The following is a 23983-nucleotide window of genomic DNA, read 5'->3' on the forward strand; positions in this document are numbered from 1 at the left end:
TAGTACACAGCACTGTACGAGATGGCAATTTCTCGCATGGAAAAGCCTTAATTTCCCAGAACAAGAATAGACTGATGAGTTTCCGAAGAAAGTGCTTTGTTTTTGGCCATTTTGAGCCTGTAATCGAACCAACAAATACTGATGTTCCAGATACTCAACTAGTCTGAAGGCCAGTTTTATTGCTTCTATAAATCAGTCCAACAGTTTTCAGCTGTGCTAACATAATTGCAAAAGGGTTTTCTAATGATCAATTATCCTTTTAAAATTATAAACTTGGATTAGCGAACACAACGTGCCATTGGAACACAGGAGTGATGGTTGCTGATAATGGGCCTCTGTACACCTGATAATGGGCCTCTGTACCCCTGATAATGGGCCTCTGTACCCCTGATAATGGGCCTCTGTACACCTGATAATGGGCCTCTGTACACCTGATAATGGTGGGCCTCTGTACACCTGATAATGGTGGGCCTCTGTACACCTGATAATGGGCCTCTGTACACCTGATAATGGGCCTCTGTACACCTGATAATGGTGGGCCTCTGTACACCTGATAATGGTGGGCCTCTGTACACCTGATAATGGTGGGCCTCTGTACACCTGATAATGGTGGGCCTCTGTACACCTGATAATGGTGGGCCTCTGTACACCTGATAATGGTGGGCCTCTGTACACCTGATAATGGTGGGCCTCTGTACACCTGATAATGGTGGGCCTCTGTACACCTGATAATGGTGGGCCTCTGTACACCTGATAATGGTGGGCCTCTGTACACCTGATAATGGTGGGCCTCTGTACACCTGATAATGGTGGGCCTCTGTACACCTGATAATGGTGGGCCTCTGTACACCTGATAATGGTGGGCCTCTGTACACCTGATAATGGGCCTCTGTATATTCCATAAAAACATTTTTTTTTTTTATCAGCCGTTTCCAGCTACAATAGTCATTTACAACATTAACAATGTCTACAATGTATTTCTGATCAATTTAATGTTATTTTAATGAACAATTTAAAAAAACTTTTCTTTCAAAAACAAGGACATTTCTAAGTGACCCGCAACTTTTGAAAGGTAGTGTACATGTGTGCCTGGCGTGCTTGAGTGTGTGTGTGTGTGTGTGCACATTTGAATGTGTGTGCGTGTGTGTGTATGTGTGTTACCTGTTGGCTCTGAGGTTGTTGAGCCTGGCCTCCAGGTCGTTGAGCAGGTTAACCTTCTTATAGCACTGAGAACAATAGACATCCAACACATCACTGTTGTACAGGTGACACATCTTCAGAGGGGTCTGACCAGCACTACAGAGACAGAGGGAGGGAGGGAGGGAGGGAGGGAGGGAGGGAGGGAGGGAGGGAGGGAGGGAGAGGGGGAGGGAGGGAGGGAGGGAGGGAGGGAGGGAGGGAGGGAAAGAGAGAGGGAGGGAGGGAGGGAGGGAGGGAGGGAAAGAGAAGGGGGGAGGGAGAGAGAAAGAGAGAGTCAGAAAGAGAGAGAAAGAGAGAGAGAGAGAAAGAGAGAGAGAAAGATAGAGAGAGACAAGGAGGGAGAGAGATACTATAATTACACACAGTGCTTTGTATCTGTCAATAGAACAGAGCAATAGGTTTCCTCCCTGTTACACATGAGTGGCTGAAAGGTGAAGAGTGTGTGTTGGTGCAGCATGTAAAGGGCAGAGTGTGTCAGTCATTGGGGGCCAACTGTCATTGATGAATGTCCTGTACGCGGTGTGAGTGTCCTCTATGTGCCACTAACCTGGAGGGCAGGGAGGAGCCGAGGTCTGAGAAGCCGTTGGTGCGAGCGTCATCGTCGGGGCAAGGGCTGCTGGGAGTGTAGTCCACGTCCTCCCCCTCTCCGTAGTCCTCAAACTGTTCCTCCCCCGAGAAGACGGACGCAGAAGCAGAGCCAATCAGCTGGCCAGAACTACAGCCAATCAGAACACGAAGAACAGGAGTCAACGTATGAATCAGTATGGGCCCCGCTCCCAAAAGGTCCCGGACTCCCCATCTCCTAGGCCCCTCAAATTCTCACCTGAACCTGGAAGACATTTTTACTGTTTTTGTTCATACCTCCCCTCTAATCAGGGACTGATTTAGACCTGGGACACCAGGAGGGTGATTCCCCTCTAATCAGGGACTGGTTTAGACCTGGGACACCAGGAGGGTGATTCCCCTTTAATCAGGGACTGATTTAGACCTGGGACACCAGGAGGGTGATTCCCCTCTAATCAGGGACTGATTTAGACCTGGGACACCAGGAGGGTGATTCCCCTCGAATCAGGGACTGATTTAGACCTGGGACACTAGGTGGGTGATTCCCCTCTAATCAGGGACTGGTTTAGACCTGGGACACCAGGAGGGTGATTCCCCTCTAATCAGGGACTGATTTAGACCTGGGACACCAGGAGGGTGATTCCCCTCTAATCAGGGACTGATTTAGACCTGGGACACCAGGAGGGTGATTCCCCTCTAATCAGGGACTGATTTAGACCTGGGACACCAGGTGGGTGATTCTCCTCTAATCAGGGACTGATTTAGACCTGGGACACCAGGAGGGTGATTCCCCTCTAATCAGGGACTGATTTAGACCTGGGACACCAGGAGGGTGATTCCCCTCTAATCAGGGACTGATTTAGACCTGGGACACCAGGAGGGTGATTATCCTCTAATCAGGGACTGATTTAGACCTGGGACACCAGGAGGGTGATTCCCCTCTAATTAGGGTCTGATTTAGACCTGGGACACCAGGAGGGTGATTCCCCTCTAATCAGGGACTGATTTAGACCTGGGACACCAGGTGGGTGATGTTAACTATCAGGTAGAACAGAAAACCAGCAGGACTCTGGAACTTGTTGGATAAGATTTGAATACCCCTTCCCTAGAAACTCAGAACGTCTGAAAACACTGTCTGGAGTATAGCAATATGGAGCCAATTCCACCTAGCCTATCATAGGGCCCATTCCACCTAGCCTATCAGATGGCCCATTCCACCTAGCCTATCAGAGGGCCCATTACACCTAGCCAATAGCAGTCCCACAAGTCTACAAGAAGTGCTTATGGCAGGTTGGGGCTACTACAGCCCTGGTCAGATAGATGGTATTACAGCCATGGTCAGATAGATGGTATTACAGCCATGGTCAGATAGATGGTATTACAGCCATGGTCAGATAGATGGTATTACAGCCATGGTCAGATAGATGGTATTACAGCCATGGTCAGATAGATGGTACTACAGCCATGGTCAGATAGATGGTATTACAGCCATGGTCAGATAGATGGTATTACAGCCATGGTCAGATAGATGGTATTACAGCCATGGTCAGATAGATGGTATTACAGCCATGGTCAGATAGATGGGACTACAGCCATGGTCAGATAGATGGTACTACAGCCATGGTCAGATAGATGGTACTACAGCCATGGTCAGATAGATGGTATTACAGCCATGGTCAGATAGATGGTATTACAGCCATGGTCAGATAGATGGTATTACAGCCATGGTCAGATAGATGGTACTACAGCCATGGTCAGATAGATGGTATTACAGCCATGGTCAGATAGATGGGACTACAGCCATGGTCAGATAGATGGGACTACAGCCATGGTCAGATAGATGGTACTACAGCCATGGTCAGATAGATGGGACTACAGCCATGGTCAGATAGATGGTACTACAGCCATGGTCAGATAGATGGTACTACAGCCATGGTCAGATAGATGGTATTACAGCCATGGTCAGATAGATGGTACTACAGCCCTGGTCAGATAGATGGTACTACAGCCATGGTCAGATAGATGGGACTACAGCCATGGTCAGATAGATGGTATTACAGCCATGGTCAGATAGATGGTACTACAGCCATGGTCAGATAGATGGTATTACAGCCATGGTCAGATAGATGGGACTACAGCCATGGTCAGATAGATGGTACTACAGCCATGGTCAGATAGATGGTACTACAGCCATGGTCAGATAGATGGTATTACAGCCATGGTCAGATAGATGGTATTACAGCCATGGTCAGATAGATGGTATTACAGCCATGGTCAGATAGATGGTATTACAGCCATGGTCAGATAGATGGTACTACAGCCATGGTCAGATAGATGGTATTACAGCCATGGTCAGATAGATGGTACTACAGCCATGGTCAGATAGATGGTACTACAGCCATGGTCAGATAGATGGTACTACAGCCATGGTCAGATAGATGGTACTACAGCCATGGTCAGATAGATGGTACTACAGCCATGGTCAAATAGATGGTACTACAGCCATGGTCAGATAGATGGTATTACAGCCATGGTCAGATAGATGGTATTACAGCCATGGTCAGATAGATGGTATTACAGCCATGGTCAGATAGATGGTACTACAGCCATGGTCAGATAGATGGTATTACAGCCATGGTCAGATAGATGGTACTACAGCCATGGTCAGATAGATGGTATTACAGCCATGGTCAGATAGATGGTACTACAGCCATGGTCAGATAGATGGTATTACAGCCATGGTCAGATAGATGGTATTACAGCCATGGTCAGATAGATGGTACTACAGCCATGGTCAGATAGATGGTGGCAAAAATCTGATTGAAAATCAATAACCGGTATAATCTGTGACATCATAATGTCACACTTACTTGTTGAACAGTCCACCTAGCCCCTCCTCCTTCTCATTGCTCCGCCCCCCGTCAGAGGTGTCAGAGCCCACACCGCTCTCATTGGTGCTGTCCATGTCACAACACTCCCCCTGCTCCACACTGCAGTCTGGGTATGGACGGGTACACATGATGATGGGAGGGCCCAGTCGGGCCTCGCCGTTCTGGAGCGAGAGAGAGGGGGGAGAGGGAGCATAGGGGTAGGGGGGAGAGGGAGGGAGGGGTAGGGGGGAGAGGGAGGGGTAGGGGGGAGAGAGGGAGGGGTAGGGGGGAGAGAGGGAGGGTTAGGAGGAGAGAGAGAGGGGGGAGAGGAAGCATAGGGGGAGGGGCGGGAGGAGAGAGAGGGGGGAGGGTGAGGGGTAGGGGGAGAGAGGGGGGAGAGGGAGCATAGGGGGAGGGGGGAGAGAGGGAGGGGTAGGGGGGGAGAGAGAGAGGGTTAGGGGGAGAGAGAGAGGGGGATAGCGAGCATAGGGGGAGGGGGGAGAGAGGGAGGGGTAGGGGGAGAGAGAGGGGTAGGGGGGAGAGAGAGAGGGAGGGGTAGAGAGAGGGAGGGGTAGGGGAGAGAGAGAGAGGGAGGGGTAGAGAGAGGGAGGGGTAGAGAGAGGGAGGGGTAGAGAGAGGGAGGGGTAGAGAGAGGGAGGGGTAGAGAGAGGGAGGGGTAGGGGGAGAGAGAGGGAGGGGGAGAGAGAGGGAGGGGGAGAGAGAGGGAGGGGTAGAGAGAGGGAGGGGTAGGGGGAGAGAGAGGGAGGGGGAGAGAGAGGGAGGGGGAGAGAGAGGGAGGGGTAGAGAGAGGGAGGGGTAGGGGGAGAGAGAGGGAGGGGGAGAGAGAGGGAGGGGGAGAGAGAGGGAGGGAGGGGGGACATTAGTCAACCATCACCGTTATTCAACTCAACATGCTGGAGACAGAAAACAGTGTTTCCTCTACGTTGTTGTCTTGGCGGAGCACACGGCCAGCTTCCAGACCCTGAACAATGAAACATTTAACACCCATCATCTAGTACCCACAGCTAAGAGCACCCTCAGTGAACCAGCACATTCAATTCAATACAACCCAGGCAGTGGTGGACCACTGGTAGGGCAGAGAAGAATGTCTCAGAAACCCCTCCCTTCCTCCATTCTTTCCACTCTCTCCCTCCCTCCTTACCTCCCTCCCTCCTTCCCTACCCCTCTCCCATCCCTCCTTCCCTCCCCTCTCCCTTCCTTCCCCCTCTCCCATCCCTCCTTCCTTCCCCCTCTCCCATCCCTCCTTCCTTCCCCCTCTCCCATCCCTCCTTCCTTCCCCCTCTCCCATCCCTCCTTCCCTCCCCCTCTCCCATCCCTCCCACTCTCCCCCTCTCCCATCCCTCCCTCCTCCTCTCCCCTCTCTCCCTCTCTCTGAAGGATATCTACAGCAGTTTTAGTAAACCTGTGATTTAATGATCGCTCGTTAGTTTTCTCCACGCCTGTCTGACAGACTAACAACATCACGCCCTCATCACGACCTTTAAAAAGGGATTTATGTGTAGAGTAGTTACTGTGTTGATTATCTGACCTGTAACAGTCTCTCTAGGGGCTGGTAATGTCTGTGTTGATTATCTGACCTGTAACAGTCTCTCTAGGGGCTGGTAATGTCTGTGTTGATTATCTGACCTGTAACAGTCTCTCTAGGGGCTGGTAATGTCTGTGTTGACTATCTGACCTGTAACAGTCTCTCTAGGGGCTGGTAATGTCTGTGTTGATTATCTGACCTGTAACAGTCTCTCTAGGGGCTGGTAATGTCTGTGTTGACTATCTGACCTGTAACAGTCTCTCTAGGGGCTGGTAATGTCTGTGTTGATTATCTGACCTGTAACAGTCTCTCTAGGGGCTGGTAATGTCTGTGTTGACTATCTGACCTGTTACAGTCTCTCTAGGGGCTGGTAATGTCTGTGTTGATTATCTGACCTGTAACAGTCTCTCTAGGGGCTGGTAATGTCTGTGTTGATTATCTGACCTGTAACAGTCTCTCTAGGGGCTGGTAATGTCTGTGTTGACTATCTGACCTGTAACAGTCTCTCTAGGGGCTGGTAATGTCTGTGTTGATTATCTGACCTGTAACAGTCTCTCTAGGGGCTGGTAATGTCTGTGTTGACTATCTGACCTGTAACAGTCTCTCTAGGGGCTGGTAATGTCTGTGTTGATTATCTGACCTGTAACAGTCTCTCTAGGGGCTGGTAATGTCTGTGTTGATTATCTGACCTGTAACAGTCTCTCTAGTGGCTGGTAATGTCTGTGTTGATTATCTGACCTGTAACAGTCTCTCTAGGGGCTGGTAATGTCTGTGTTGATTATCTGACCTGTAACAGTCTCTCTAGGGGCTGGTAATATCTGTGTTGACTATCTGACCTGTTACAGTCTCTCTAGGGGCTGGTAATGTCTGTGTTGATTATCTGACCTGTAACAGTCTCTCTAGGGGCTGGTAATGTCTGTGTTGATTATCTGACCTGTTACAGTCTCTCTAGGGGCTGGTAATGTCTGTGTTGATTATCTGACCTGTAACAGTCTCTCTAGGGGCTGGTAATGTCTGTGTTGATTATCTGACCTGTTACAGTCTCTCTAGGGGCTGGTAATGTCTGTGTTGATTATCTGACCTGTAACAGTCTCTCTAGGGGCTGGTAATGTCTGTGTTGATTATCTGACCTGTAACAGTCTCTCTAGGGGCTGGTAATGTCTGTGTTGATTATCTGACCTGTTACAGTCTCTCTAGGGGCTGGTAATGTCTGTGTTGATTATCTGACCTGTTACATTGTGTGCAGATGGGTAAAAAAACAACAACAATTTAATCCATTTTGAAATCATGCTGTAACAACAAAATGTGGAATAAGTCAAAGGGTATGAATGCCTTCTGAAGGCCCTGTATCCATGTGTGCATTAAGTTATTATTATTTCTAATTGTGGCAGGTGTGGTCCTCCATAAACTACATGACATAAATGCATAATGAGGAGACATGAAGGGCGTTTCAGAGTTCAGCAGTAGAGAACATTGGGTAGTGACTGGACCACTGGCCTAGATCTGTTTGCTCCTGTTCAGGAGTGTGTGTGTGATTGTGTGTAAATAATACATACACGTCTGTCTGGCATCACCAGACTGCTCTACCACTGGGACACACACACACACACACACACACACACACACACACACACACACACACACACACACACTACATTGAATCAACATGAACATCAATGTCATTGTAATGAATGGTAGAGAGGGCAGTCCTCCTGAGAGGTTATAGAGGGGAACAGAAGGCTCTAACCTGGTTATAGAGGGTAACAGACGGCTCTACCCTGGTTATAGAGGGGAACAGAAGGCTCTAACCTGGTTATAGAGGGGAACAGAAGGCTCTAACCTGGTTATAGAGGGTAACAGAAGGCTCTAACCTGGTTATAGAGGGTAACAGAAGGCTCTAACCTGGTTATAGAGGGGAACAGAAGGCTCTACCCTGGTTATAGAGGGGAACAGAAGGCTCTAACCTGGTTATAGAGGGTAACAGAAGGCTCTAACCTGGTTATAGAGGGGAACAGAAGGCTCTAACCTGGTTATAGAGGGGAACAGAAGGCTCTACCCTGGTTATAGAGGGTAACAGAAGGCTCTAACCTGGTTATAGAGGGGAACAGAAGGCTCTACCCTGGTTATAGAGGGTAACAGAAGGCTCTAACCTGGTTATAGAGGGGAACAGAAGGCTCTAACCTGGTTATAGAGGGGAACAGAAGGCTCTACCCTGGTTATAGAGGGTAACAGAAGGCTCTAACCTGGTTATAGAGGGGAACAGAAGGCTCTACCCTGGTTATAGAGGGTAACAGAAGGCTCTAACCTGGTTATAGAGGGGAACAGAAGGCTCTACCCTGGTTATAGAGGGTAACAGAAGGCTCTAACCTGGTTATAGAGGGGAACAGAAGGCTCTAACCTGGTTATAGAGGGGAACAGAAGGCTCTACCCTGGTTATAGAGGGTAACAGAAGGCTCTAACCTGGTTATAGAGGGGAACAGAAGGCTCTAACCTGGTTATAGAGGGGAACAGAAGGCTCTAACCTGGTTATAGAGGGTAACAGAAGGCTCTAACCTGGTTATAGAGGGGAACAGAAGGCTCTAACCTGGTTATAGAGGGGAACAGAAGGCTCTACCCTGGTTATAGAGGGTAACAGAAGGCTCTAACCTGGTTATAGAGGGGAACAGAAGGCTCTAACCTGGTTATAGAGGGTAACAGAAGGCTCTAACCTGGTTATAGAGGGTAACAGAAGGCTCTAACCTGGTTATAGAGGAGGGAAACAGAAGGCTCTAACCTGGTTATAGAGGAGGGAAACAGAAGGCTCTAACCTGGTTATAGAGGAGGGAAACAGAAGGCTCTAACCTGGTTATAGAGGGAAACAGAAGGCTCTAACCTGGTTATAGAGGGTAACAGAAGGCTCTAACCTGGTTATAGAGGGGAACAGAAGGCTCTAACCTGGTTATAGAGGGTAACAGAAGGCTCTAACCTGGTTATAGAGGGGAACAGAAGGCTCTAACCTGGTTATAGAGGGGAACAGAAGGCTCTACCCTGGTTATAGAGGGTAACAGAAGGCCCCCAAAACCCCTTTCACACCAAACAGCCCCCAAAAACCCCATTCACACACAACAGACAGCCCCCAAAACCCCATTCACACCAAACAGCCCCCAAAAACCCCACTCACACACACACACACACACACACACACACACACATAGACAGCCCCCCAAAACCCCATTCACACACACACACACACACACACACCAGACAGCCCCCAAAAACCCATTCCCACACACACACAGCCCCCAAAAACCCATTCCCACACACACACAGCCCCCAAAAGCCCATTCCCACACACATACCAGACAGCCCCCAAAAAACCCATTCACACACACCAGACAGACCCCCAAAAACCCATTTACACACACACACAGCCCCCAAAAATCCCATTCCCACACACACACACCAGACAGCCTCCAAAACCCCATTCACACACACCAGACAGCCCCCAAAACCCCATTCCCACACACACACACAGCCCCCAAAACCCCCTTCACACACACCAGACAGCCCCCAAAACCCCATTCACACACACACACACACACACCAGACAGCCCCCAAAACCCCATTCTCTCACACACCAGACAGCCCCCCAAAAAACCCATTCACACACACACCAGACAGCCCCCCCCAAAAAAAACATTCACACACACCAGACAGCCCCCCCAAAAAACGCATTCCCACAGACACAGTGAATCTTCTCTGCCGACACGCGTGTGTGTTGCCACTTTGACCTCCAACGGCTAGTTACTGGAGTACAGCTGCCTGCGACATTACTGCTTAAATAGCAGTTAATACCTTCAAGCGCGCGCGTGCACACACACACACGGTCTACTTAGCATGTGAACAGAGTGCACCCTTTAGTTCTTAGTGGCTGAACAGATAACAGGCTAACGAGAGGATCGGCTAATCCAGTTATTTTAGTCCAGGTGGGGAACACTGAATGAACGAACACACACACACACACACACACACACACACACACACACACACACACACACACACACACACACACACACACACACACACACACACACACACACACACACACACACACACACACACACTCTGTAGGAAAGCTTAGCACAGTACATCACCTTCTAGTAGACTGCAGTAAAGCTGGACACCAGGGCTGGGTGGTGTCTGGAACCTCACCATGCTAATCACCATACTTACAGTTGGAGTCAGAAGTTTACATACACTCCATTAGTATTTGGTAGCGTTGCCTTTAAATTGTTTAACTTGGGTCAAACATTCCGGGTCGCCTTCCACAATATACAGTGGGGCAAAAAAGTATTTAGTCAGCCACCAATTGTGCAAGTTCTCCCACTTAAAAAGATGAGAGAGGCCTGTAATTTTCATCATAGGTACACTTCAACTATGACAGACAAAATTAGAAAAAAAATCCAGAAAATCACATTGTAGGATTTTTTATTAATTTATTTGCAAATTATGGTGGAAAATAAGTATTTGGTCACCTACAAACAAGCAAGATTTCTGGCTCTCACAGACCTGTAACTTCTTCTTTAAGAGGCTCCTCTGTCCTCCACTCGTTACCTGTATTAATGGCACCTGTTTGAACTTGTTATCAGTATAAAGGACACCTGTCCACAACCTCAAATAGTCACACTCCAAACTCCACTATGGTCAAGACCAAAGAGCTGTCAAAGGACACCAGAAACAAAATTGTAGACCTGCACTAGACTGGGAAGACTGAATCTGCAATAGGTAAGCAGCTTGGTTTGAAGAAATCAACTGTGGGAGCAATTATTAGGAAATGGAAGACATACAAGACCACTGATAATCTCCCTCGATCTGGGGCTCCACGCAAGATCTCACCCCGTGGGGTCAAAATGATCACAAGGTGAACAGTGAGCAAAAATCCCAGAACCACACGGGGGGACCTAGTGAATGACCTGCAGAGAGCTGGGACCAAAGTAACAAAGCCTACCATCAGTAACACACTACGCCGCCAGGGACTCAAATCCTGCAGTGCCAGACGTGTCCCCCTGCTTAAGCCAGTACATGTCCAGGCCCGTCTGAAGTTTGCTAGAGAGCATTTGGATGACCCAGAAGAAGATTGGGAGAATGTCATATGGTCAGATGAAACCAAAATATAACTTTTTGGTAAAAACTCAACTCGTCGTATTTGGAGGACAAAGTATGCTGAGTTGCATCCAAAGAACACAATACCTACTGTGAAGCATGGGGGTAGAAACATCATGCTTTGGGGCTGTTTTTCTGCAAAGGGACCAGGACGACTGATCCGTGTAAAGGAAAGAATGAATGAGGCCATGTATCGTGAGATTTTGAGTGAAAACCTCCTTCCATCAGCAAGGGCATTGAAGATGAAACGTGGCTGGATCTTTCAGCATGACAATGATCCCAAACACACCGCCCGGGCAACGAAGGAGTGGCTTCGTAAGAATCAAATCAAATCAAATGTATTTATATAGCCCTTCGTACATCAGCTGATATCTCAAAGTGCTGTACAGAAACCCAGCCTAAAACCCCAAACAGCAAGCAATGCAGGTGTAGAAGAACGGTGGCTAGGAAAAACTCCCTAGAAAGGCCAAAACCTAGGAAGAAACCTAGAGAGGAACCAGGCTATGTGGGGTGGCCAGTCCTCTTCTGGCTGTGCCGGGTGGAGATTATAACAGAACATGGCCAAGATGTTCAAATGTTCATAAATTACCAGCATGGTCGAATAATAATAAGGCAGAAAATGGTTGACCTCTGTCATTGCCAACAAAGGGTATATAACAAAGTATTGAGATAAACTTTTGTTATTGACCAAATACTTATTTTACACCATCATTTGCAAATAAATTCATTAAAAATCCTACAATGTGATTTTCTGGATTTTTTTCCCCTCATTTTGTCTGTCATAGTTGAAGTGTACCTATGATGAAAATTACAGGCCTCTCTCATCTTTTTAAGTGGGAGAACTTGCACAATTGGTGGCTGACTAAATACTTTTTTGCCCCACTGTATATATATCTGCATCTATATCTGACACTATATCTGCATCTATATCTATATCTACATCTGCATCTATATCTATATCTACATATATATCTGCATCTGCCACTATATCTGCCACTATATCTGCCACTATATCTACATCTACATCTACATCTACATCTACATCTACATCTACATCTGCATCTGCATCTGCATCTATATCTATATCTGCCACTATATCTACATCTACATCTACATCTACATCTACATCTACATCTATATCTGCATCTACATCTGCATCTATATCTATATCTGCCACTATATCTACATCTACATCTACATCTACATCTACATCTACATCTACATCTACATCTATATCTGCATCTACATCTGCATCTATATCTATATCTGCATCTACATCTGCATCTATATCTATATCTATATCTGCCACTATATCTGCATCTACATCTATATCTGCATCTATATCTATATCTGCCACTATATCTGCATCTACATCTATATCTATATCTGCCACTATATCTGCATCTATATCTATATCTATATCTGCCACTATATCTGCATCTACATCTGCATCTATATCTACATCTACATCTATATCTATATCTATATCTATATCTGCATCTATATCTATATCTGCATCTATATCTATATCTATATCTGCATCTATATCTGCATCTATATCTGCATCTGCATCTATATCTGCATCTATATCTGCCACTATATCTGCATCTACATCTATATCTGCATCTATATCTATATCTGCCACTATATCTGCATCTACATCTATATCTATATCTGCCACTATATCTGCATCTACATCTGCATCTACATCTGCATCTATATCTATATCTATATCTGCATCTACATCTATATCTGCATCTATATCTATATCTGCCACTATATCTGCATCTACATCTATATCTATATCTGCCACTATACCTGCATCTACATCTGCATCTATATCTATATCTACATCTGCATCTACATCTGCATCTATATCTGCATCTACATCTATATCTACATATATATCTGCATCTATATCTGCATCTGCCACTATATCTGCCACTATATCTACATCTGCCACTATATCTGCATCTACATCTGCATCTACATCTGCATCTATATCTGCATCTATATCTGCATCTATATCTGCATCTGCATCTGCATCTATATCTGCATCTATATCTGCATCTATATCTGCATCTATATCTGCATCTATATCTATAGCTATATCTGCATCTATATCTGCATCTATATCTACATCTGCATCTGCATCTATATCTGCATCTATATCTATATCTGCATCTATATCTATATCTATATCTGCATCTATATCTGCATCTATATCTGCATCTGCATCTATATCTGCATCTATATCTGCATCTATATCTGCATCTGCATCTATATCTGCATCTATATCTATATCTATATCTGCATCTATATCTGCATCTATATCTGCATCTGCATCTATATCTGCATCTATATCTGCATCTATATCTGCATCTGCATCTATATCTGCATCTATATCTGCATCTGCATCTGCATCTATATCTGCATCTATATCTGCATCTACATCTATATCTATATCTGCATCTATATCTGCATCTATATCTGCATCTATATCTGCATCTGCATCTATATCTACATCTGCATCTACATCTATATCTGCATCTACGTCTATATCTGCATCTATATCTGCATCTATATCTATCTGCATTTACATCTGCATCTATATCTATCTGCATTTACATCTGCATCTATATCTATATCTACACCTATATCTGCATCTATATGAGAGAGAGAACGACAGAAACAGAGAGAGAGAAACAGACAGAGAGAAAGAACGGCAGAAATAGAGAGAGAAAAACAGAGACAGAGACAGAGAGAGACAGAGAGACAGAGGACACAGAGTTGGAACAAAGGACACAGTTAGTCTACTGCAGCATTCACTCTTTCTCTCCATGCAGACACACTCTCTCCATGCAGACACACTCTCTCCATGCAGACACACTCTCTTACCGTGAAGTCCATTGCAGGGGGGCTCTCTCCTCTCCTCTGAAGTGTGCTGTCCATTCCTGATTCCACTGCCACAGACATCCACACACACTGCCCAGACACGGGTAATCCACACCCTCCTAACAATTACCGTCTGCACGTGTGTTGTTCAGTCACACTATAGATCGTTCATACACACGTGTTGTTCAGTCACAATATAGATCGTTCATACACACACACACACACGTGTGTATGCCAGGTCCGAACACACACACACAGTCCAATAGGTCCAGCCCAAACAGTATTCCTCCAATTACAATCCACAGAAATTTTGATAGAAGAAGACCAGCGACGAACACACTACACCAGCGCTCCAGCACTGAACCGTCAACAGAACAGCTAACACACTGTACCGTCAACAGAACAGCTAACACACTATACCGTCAACAGAACAGCTAACACACTATACCGTCAACAGAACAGCTAACACACTATACCGTCAACAGAACAGCTAACACACTGTACCGTCAACAGAACAGCTAACACACTATACCGTCAACAGAACAGCTAGCACACTGTACCGTTAACAGAACAGCTAACACACTGTACCGTCAACAGAACAGCTAACACACTATACCGTCAACAGAACAGCTAGCACACTGTACCGTTAACAGAACAGCTAACACACTGTACCGTCAACAGAACAGCTAACACACTATACCGTCAACAGAACAGCTAACACACTATACCGTCAACAGAACAGCTAACACACCCTTGCTCACACACACTGACACTGCAGCGTGCCGGTTTGAATTTGAACACACACTGACGCTTAGGCAACAGTTACCAGGTTAAAGCCACACCTCCCACTGTACACCACCTCCCTCCTGGCTGTTGCTAGGTAACTGTTCAGCTGGGCCGGCCTCTAGCGGTGACATCAACTAGATTGAGTCTGGCATTGGGATATTATTTTAGACCTGAGGAAAGAGCGCCTCCTACTGGCCCTCCAACACCACTTCCAGCAGCATCTGGTCTCCCATCCAGGGACTGACCAGGACCAACCCTGCTTAGCTTCAGAAGCAAGCCAGCAGTTGGATGCAGGGTGGTAACATTGTAAATACAACCTATATTTATGGTTATTTATTTTCCCTTTAGTACTTTAACTAAAACATTTAAATATTTACATATGAAATGTAGGAATTATTTTGGAAGTGTAATGTTTACTATTCATTTTTTTTATAGTTTAATTCGCTTTTGTTTATTGTCTATTTCACTTGCTTTGGCAATGTAAACATATGTTCAATTGAATTGAATTGAGAGAGAGAGACACACAGAGAGAGAAAGGAGAGAGAGAAAGAAAGAGAGAACACCCAGTCTTGCCATGCATAATAATTACTCCCCATGCCAATGGCAAACATGCAGGACCCAAGCTGCTGGAGTCAGGGTTAGCTGTTGGGGAGGAGAGACACTGTGAGGGAGAGACACATGGGCTTACACCTGTACAGGTACACACCTGGGCCAAGTCTACGGGTACACACCTGGGCCGAGTCTACGGGTACACACCTGGGCCGAGTCTACGGGTACACACCTGGGCCGAGTCTACGGGTACACACCTGGGCCGAGTCTACGGGTACACACCTGGGCCGAGTCTACAGGTACACACCTGGGCCGAGTCTACGGGTACACACCTGGGCCGGGTCTACGGGTACACACCTGGGCCGAGTCTACGGGTACACACCTGGGCCGAGTCTACGGGTACACACCTGGGCCGAGTCTACGGGTACACACCTGGGCCGAGTCTACGGGTACACACCTGGGCCGAGTCTACGGGTACACACCTGGGCCGAGTCTACGGGTACACACCTGGGTAGAGTCTACGGGTACACACCTGGGTAGAGTCTACGGGTACACACCTGGGCCGAGTCTACGGGTACACACCTGGGCCGAGTCTACGGGTACACACCTGGGCCGAGTCTACGGGTACACACCTGGGCCGAGTCTACGGGTACACACCTGGGCCGAGTCTACGGGTACACACCTGGGCCGAGTCTACGGGTACACACCTGGGCCGAGTCTACGGGTACACACCTGGGCAGAGTCTACGGGTACACACCTGGGCCGAGTCTACGGGTACACACCTGGGCCGAGTCTACGGGTACACACCTGGGCAGAGTCTACGGGTACACACCTGGGCCAAGTCTACGGGTACACAACTGGGCTGAGTCTACATGCACTGTGGGAGACACATGGGCTGTTATACACCTGGGTTGTATTCATTATTGTAAAAAGTTTTGCAATTGAAAAGGAAATGGAGTTTTCATATTAGATGAATTCAGGAAGATCCCTCCCTGTTTCAGTCTGTTTTCTTCCATTTGATTCCTAATGAACACAACCCTGAGATGCATTCAGGCGAAGGTAAAGTCATTCTGTCATTACAGTAGGAGGTGATGTCTGAGTGAAGCTGTACCTGTCATTACAGTAGGAGGTGATGTCTGAGTGAAGCTGTACCTGTTGTACCTGTCATTACAGTAGAAGGTGATGTCTGAGTGAAGTTGTACCTGTCATTACAGTAGAAGGTGATGTCTGAGTGAAGTTGTACCTGTTGTACCTGTCATTACAGTAGAAGGTGATGTCTGAGTGAAGTTGTACCTGTTGTACCTGTCATTACAGTAGAAGGTGATGTCTGAGTGAAGTTGTACCTGTTGTACCTGTCATTACAGTAGAAGGTGATGTCTGAGTGAAGTTGTACCTGTCATTACAGTAGAAGGTGATGTCTGAGTGAAGTTGTACCTGTTGTACCTGTCATTACAGTAGGAGGTGATGTCTGAGTGAAGTTGTACCTGTTGTACCTGTCATTACAGTAGGAGGTGATGTCTGAGTGAAGTTGTACCTGTCATTACAATAGAAGGTGATGTCTGAGTGAAGTTGTACCTGTCATTACAGTAGAAGGTGATGTCTGAGTGAAGTTGTACCTGTCATTACAGTAGAAGGTGATGTCTGAGTGAAGCTGTACCTGTTGTACCTGTCATTACAGTAGAAGGTGATGTCTGAGTGAAGTTGTACCTGTCATTACAGTAGAAGGTGATGTCTGAGTGAAGTTGTACCTGTCATTACAGTAGAAGGTGATGTCTGAGTGAAGTTGTACCTGTCATTACAGTAGAAGGTGATGTCTGAGTGAAGCTGTACCTGTTGTACCTGTCATTACAGTAGAAGGTGATGTCTGAGTGAAGTTGTACCTGTCATTACAGTAGGAGGTGATGTCTGAGTGAAGTTGTACCTGTTGTACCTGTCATTACAGTAGGAGGTGATGTCTGAGTGAAGTTGTACCTGTCATTACAGTAGAAGGTGATGTCTGAGTGAAGTTGTACCTGTTGTACCTGTCATTACAATAGAAGGTGATGTCTGAGTGAAGTTGTACCTGTTGTACCTGTCATTACAATAGAAGGTGATATCTGAGTGAAGTTGTACCTGTCATTACAGTAGAAGGTGATGTCTGAGTGAAGTTGTACCTGTTGTACCTGTCATTACAGTAGGAGGTGATGTCTGAGTGAAGTTGTACCTGTTGTACCTGTCATTACAGTAGAAGGTGATGTCTGAGTGAAGTTGTACCTGTTGTACCTGTCATTACAGTAGGAGGTGATGTCTGAGTGAAGTTGTACCTGTCATTACAGTAGGAGGTGATGTCTGAGTGAAGTTGTACCTGTCATTACAGTAGAAGGTGATGTCTGAGTGAAGTTGTACCTGTCATTACAGTAGAAGGTGATGTCTGAGTGAAGTTGTACCTGTCATTACAGTAGAAGGTGATGTCTGAGTGAAGTTGTACCTGTCATTACAGTAGAAGGTGATGTCTGAGTGAAGTTGTACCTGTCATTACAGTAGAAGGTGATGTCTGAGTGAAGTTGTACCTGTTGTACCTGTCATTACAATAGAAGGTGATGTCTGAGTGAAGTTGTACCTGTCATTACAGTAGAAGGTGATGTCTGAGTGAAGCTGTACCTGTTGTACCTGTCATTACAGTAGAAGGTGATGTCTGAGTGAAGTTGTACCTGTTGTACCTGTCATTACAGTAGAAGGTGATGTCTGAGTGAAGTTGTACCTGTCATTACAGTAGAAGGTGATGTCTGAGTGAAGTTGTACCTGTCATTACAGTAGAAGGTGATGTCTGAGTGAAGTTGTACCTGTCATTACAGTAGAAGGTGATGTCTGAGTGAAGTTGTACCTGTCATTACAGTAGGAGGTGATGTCTGAGTGAAGTTGTACCTGTCATTACAGTAGAAGGTGATGTCTGAGTGAAGTTGTACCTGTCATTACAGTAGAAGGTGATGTCTGAGTGAAGTTGTACCTGTCATTACAGTAGAAGGTGATGTCTGAGTGAAGTTGTACCTGTCATTACAGTAGAAGGTGATGTCTGAGTGAAGTTGTACCTGTCATTACAGTAGAAGGTGATGTCTGAGTGAAGTTGTACCTGTTGTACCTGTCATTACAATAGAAGGTGATGTCTGAGTGAAGTTGTACCTGTCATTACAGTAGAAGGTGATGTCTGAGTGAAGCTGTACCTGTTGTACCTGTCATTACAGTAGAAGGTGATGTCTGAGTGAAGTTGTACCTGTTGTACCTGTCATTACAGTAGAAGGTGATGTCTGAGTGAAGTTGTACCTGTCATTACAGTAGAAGGTGATGTCTGAGTGAAGTTGTACCTGTCATTACAGTAGAAGGTGATGTCTGAGTGAAGTTGTACCTGTCATTACAGTAGAAGGTGATGTCTGAGTGAAGTTGTACCTGTCATTACAGTAGAAGGTGATGTCTGAGTGAAGTTGTACCTGTTGTACCTGTCATTACAGTAGAAGGTGATGTCTGAGTGAAGTTGTACCTGTCATTACAGTAGAAGGTGATGTCTGAGTGAAGTTGTACCTGTCATTACAGTAGAAGGTGATGTCTGAGTGAAGTTGTACCTGTTGTACCTGTCATTACAGTAGAAGGTGATGTCTGAGTGAAGTTGTACCTGTCATTACAGTAGAAGGTGATGTCTGAGTGAAGCTGTACCTGTTGTACCTGTCATTACAGTAGGAGGTGATGTCTGAGTGAAGTTGTACCTGTCATTACAGTAGAAGGTGATGTCTGAGTGAAGTTGTACCTGTCATTACAGTAGAAGGTGATGTCTGAGTGAAGCTGTACCTGTTGTACCTGTCATTACAGTAGAAGGTGATGTCTGAGTGAAGTTGTACCTGTCATTACAGTAGAAGGTGATGTCTGAGTGAAGTTGTACTTACATGTACTGCTGGCTGTGTAGACATCTAGAAGGCTAGCTGGCTGTGCTACAAACACTGCTACCACACCTGCCCTTCTTTCTCTCTGGTGTGTTAAGGGTTGTGAACAAGTGGAGGAGGGCACACCGGCGCCACTTGTGGCAGCTTTATGTAACTGCACCTAAACAGAATACCTGCCTCTGGGCCAGATTGAGGCACACCTGAGTTAACCGAGCTTTATTTTGAAACCAACATTGTTCAGACCTTCACATCTGAATGGTTTTAGAGACTATCTTGATGAAATGGTACAAGCCTGTGCACATATAAAGAAAGAGAAATCCCAGTGCACAGCAGTACGTACATCCTGGTGTTGTTTTGGCAGAACAACCAGTATTCACAAACAAGAGTAAAAACCCACACACTACAAACCCCAGGCTGAACATAATAACAGCTGCTATGGATCTATCTGTCTCCCTGACCTGTCTGTCTCCTGGGACCTGTCTGTCTCTGTCTCCCTGACCTGTCTGTCTCTGTCTCCTATGACCTGTCTGTCTCTGTCTCCCTGACTTGTCTGTCTCTGTCTCCTGTGACCTGTCTGTATCTGTCTCCCTGACCTGTCTGTCTCTGTCTCCTGTGACCTGTCTGTCTCTGTCTCCCTGAGTTGTCTGTCTCTGTCTCCTGGGACCTGTCTGTCTCTGTCTCCCTGACCTGTCTGTCTCTGTCTCCCTGACCTGTCTGTCTCTGTCTCCCTGACTTGTCTGTCTCTGTCTCCCTGACCTGTCTGTCTCTGACTCCCTGACTTGTCTGTCTCTGTCTCCTTGGCCTGTCTGTCTGTCTCTGTCTCCCTGACCTGTCTGTCTCTGACTCCTTGAATGTGACTGAGATCCCCCTCCTCCTCAGGACCATTGATATTCATCAACTGGCCATCCAAAATGGAAGCTGTGCACCAACCCTGATCACATCCGTGACGTCTGATTTTTCTTGATACTGTATCCCATTTATTGATTTATTTTGGTTTTCTTGAATTTCCTGATGTATACGCAATTCAGCTTTTAGCTGCCATGTTTAGTGGAATAAACTAAACTACCCACTCAGTACATAGCAACAGGTAGCAACAGGTTAGAGAGGCGGACTAGAAGGTTGTCAGTTCAAATCCCAAACCAGGTATAATGAACTACTGGGTTCAGATCCCAGACCAGGCATAATGAACTACTGGGTTCAGATGAACTACTGGGTTCAGATCCCAGACCAGGCATAATGAACTATTGGGTTCAAATCCCAGACCAGCAAAAATAAACTACTGGGTTCAGATCCCAGACCAGGTATAATGAACTACTGGGTTCAAATCCCAGACCAGCTATAATGAACTACTGGGTTCAGATGAACTACTGGGTTCAGATCCCAGACCAGGTGGAATGAACTACTGGGTTCAGATCTCAGACCAGGCATAATTAACGACTGGGTTCAGATCCCAGACCAGGTATAATTAACTACTGGGTTCAGATCCCAGACCAGGTATAATGAACTACTGGGTTCAGATCTCAGACCAGGCATAATGAACTACTGGGTTCAGATCCCAGACTAGGCATAATGAACTACTGGGTTCAGATTCCAGACCAGGTATAATGAGCTACTGGGTTCAGATCCCAGACTAGGTATAATGAACTACTGGGTTCAGATCCCAGACCAGGTATAATGAGCTACTGGGTTCAGATCCCAGACCAGGTATAATGAACTACTGAGTTCAGATCCCAGACTAGGCATAATGAACTACTGGGTTCAGATTCCAGACCAGGTATAATGAGCTACTGGGTTCAGATCCCAGACTAGGTATAATGAACTACTGGGTTCAGATCCCAGACCAGGTATAATGAGCTACTGGGTTCAGATCCCAGACCAGGTATAATGAACTACTGAGTTCAGATCCCAGACCAGGCATAATGAACTACTGGGTTCAGATCCCAGGTGCTCACACATAGAGACAGCACACACACATCCTTGATAATGTGCAACACTCTCTCTCTCTCTCTCTCTCTCTCTCTCTCTCTCTCTCTCTCTCTCTCTCTCTCTCTCTCTCTCTCTCTCTCTATACAACATCGCCCTCTAGTGAAAAATATTAAACATAGCAGCACAGCATATTCACTGTATCATATTCCCATAAAGATTAATGAGCCAAATAAAATTAGAACTGCTTATAGTCAGTAGATTCATACAGAGTTGTAATGACTGACATACAGTCTCCCTATAAAACCTGTGAGCCAGCTCAGTACACGTTACTGTGGCTTAGGATCTAAAGGAGGTCAAATAGACTGTCTCTCTCTCCCTCACTCCCTCACTCAGAGAGCAATCAGACCAGCTACACTCTCAGCAACAAAGCACTGTATACAAAAAACTGTCTGGACTCAAGCCACACCTTCCTTGTCATTTAATCTCACTGACAAACCTACAGGTAGAGAGAGAGAGAAAGAGAGAGAGAGAGAGAGAGAGAGAGAGAAAGAGAGAGAGAGAGAGAGAGAAAGAGAGAGAGAGAGAGAGAGAGAGAGAGAGAGAGAGAGGGAGAGAGAGAGGGAGAGAGAGAGGGAGAGAGAGAGAGAGAGAGAGAGAGAGAGAGAGTGTGTGTGTGTGTGGGTTGTTTGTGTGTCAGCAACACCACTAGACATAGTGATGTACTGACACGGTGGAAGGAAACAAATTGTATTATCTGAAGCATTTACCACAGGGAGGCCAGAGGAAGCAATCTCTAATACACACACACTCACACTCACACACACACACACACACACACACACACACACACACACACACACACACACACACACACACACACACACACACACACTTGCCCGGAACGCCCAGAGCAATCTCCTACAGACAGGGAAGGTGAAAGAGGAAATTTGCTAATCGCCGAGGCAAAAACTGACTGGACTGACACACGCATACTCTCTCTCTGTCTCTCTCTCTCTCATGCTCTCACGCTCTCTCTCTCTCTCTCTCTCTCTTTTCTCTCTGTCTGTCTGAGAGGTAGTGTTCTCATACAGACTGAACAACTTGGCAAGGAAAACAACCAAACTGCCAACAGTAGAACAACAACAGAACAGAACGCTAACAGAATGATCAGATATAGGACTGGTCTCAGTGGTCTAACAGGGCGTGAGGACAATGTGACCAGGCAGGGGAGAGGGAGGAAGGGAAGGAGACCACTGCTGGTACGTCCATTGATCGAGGCTCTCACCTTTATCAGAAGGATGAAATCTAAACCAGCAGAGAACTGAACACCACTATAAGAGGTCTAGCCCACAAACATGGTAGAAGCAGAGGGAACGGCAGGATCTCCTGTTTCTGTAGTGAGACAGCTTGATGTACAGTACACCCCCTGGACAGGACACTAGTCTATCTCCTGTTTCTGTAGTGAGACAGCTTGATGTACAGTACACCCCCTGGACAGGACACTAGTCTATCTCCTGTTTCTGTGGTGAGACAGCTTGATGTACAGTACACCCCCTGGACAGGACACTAGTCTATCTCCTGTTTCTGTAGTGAGACAGCTTGATGTACAGGACACCCCCTGGACAGGACACTAGTCTATCTCCTGTTTATGTGGTGAGACAGCTTGATGTACAGTACACCCCCTGGACAGGACACTAGTCTATCTCCTGTTTCTGTAGTGAGACAGCTTGATGTACAGTACACCCCCTGGACAGGACACTAGTCTATCTCCTGTTTCTGTAGTGAGACAGCTTGATGTACAGGACACCCCCTGGACAGGACACTAGTCTATCTCCTGTTTCTGTAGTGAGACAGCTTGATGTACAAGACACCCACTGGACAGGACACTAGTCTATCTCCTGTTTCTGTAGAGAGACAGCTTGATGTACAGTACAACCCCTGGACAGGACACTAGTCTATATCCTGTTTCTGTAGAGAGACAGCTTGATGTACAGTACACCCACTGGACAGGACACTAGTCTATCTCCTGTTTCTGTAGAGAGACAGCTTGATGTACAGTACAACCCCTGGACAGGACACTAGTCTATCTCCTGTTTCTGTAGTGAGACAGCTTGATGTACAGTACAACCCCTGGACAGGACACTAGTCTATATCCTGTTTCTGTAGTGAGACAGCTTGATGTACAGTACACCCACTGGACAGGACACTAGTCTATATCCTGTTTCTGTAGTGAGACAGCTTGATGTACAGTACACCCCCTGGACAGGACACTAGTCTATCTCCTGTTTCTGTAGTGAGACAGCTTGATGTACAGTACACCCCCTGGACAGGACACTAGTCTATCTCCTGTTTCTGTAGTGATACAGCTTGATGTACCAGTACACCACTAGTCTATCTCCTGTTTCTGTAGAGAGACAGCTTGATGTACAGTACACCCACTGGAAAGGACACAAGTCTGTAGCAGGACCTTACCCCCAATCTTTCTCCTTAATGCTGAGTGCCAAGCACAGAGGCATCAGGTCCCAAATTATACTTTTTTTAGTACTTTTATCCCATTTTCTTCCCATATGGTAGTTACAGTCTTGTAGAAAAAG

The 23983-nt window shown here is 46.3% G+C and overlaps 1 protein-coding gene across 3 annotated transcripts in view; it reads right to left on the bottom strand.

Moving 5' to 3' along the window:
* Positions 1 to 23983, bottom strand: part of LOC110539076 (rab11 family-interacting protein 4A-like) — a 94953-nt gene that overhangs the window by 14275 nt on the left and 56695 nt on the right. Inside the window, exons 1-4 of one of the 3 annotated variants that reach the window (XM_036939412.1) lie at positions 19467 to 19574; positions 4635 to 4816; positions 1748 to 1915; positions 1162 to 1296 (exon numbers count right to left, since the gene is read on the bottom strand). In XM_036939412.1, the coding sequence (XP_036795307.1) occupies positions 1162 to 1296; positions 1748 to 1915; positions 4635 to 4816; positions 19467 to 19490 (509 nt within the window). In that variant the 5' untranslated portion in view covers positions 19491 to 19574. Of the gene's footprint in view, positions 1 to 1161; positions 1297 to 1747; positions 1916 to 4634; positions 4817 to 14220; positions 15011 to 19466; positions 19575 to 23983 lie in introns of those variants that run through there. The other 2 variants (XM_036939411.1, XM_036939409.1) reach the window with 2 other exon arrangements.

The sequence above is a fragment of the Oncorhynchus mykiss genome, chromosome 12, assembly GCF_013265735.2.
Source record: "Oncorhynchus mykiss isolate Arlee chromosome 12, USDA_OmykA_1.1, whole genome shotgun sequence".
Taxonomy (NCBI): domain Eukaryota; kingdom Metazoa; phylum Chordata; class Actinopteri; order Salmoniformes; family Salmonidae; genus Oncorhynchus; species Oncorhynchus mykiss.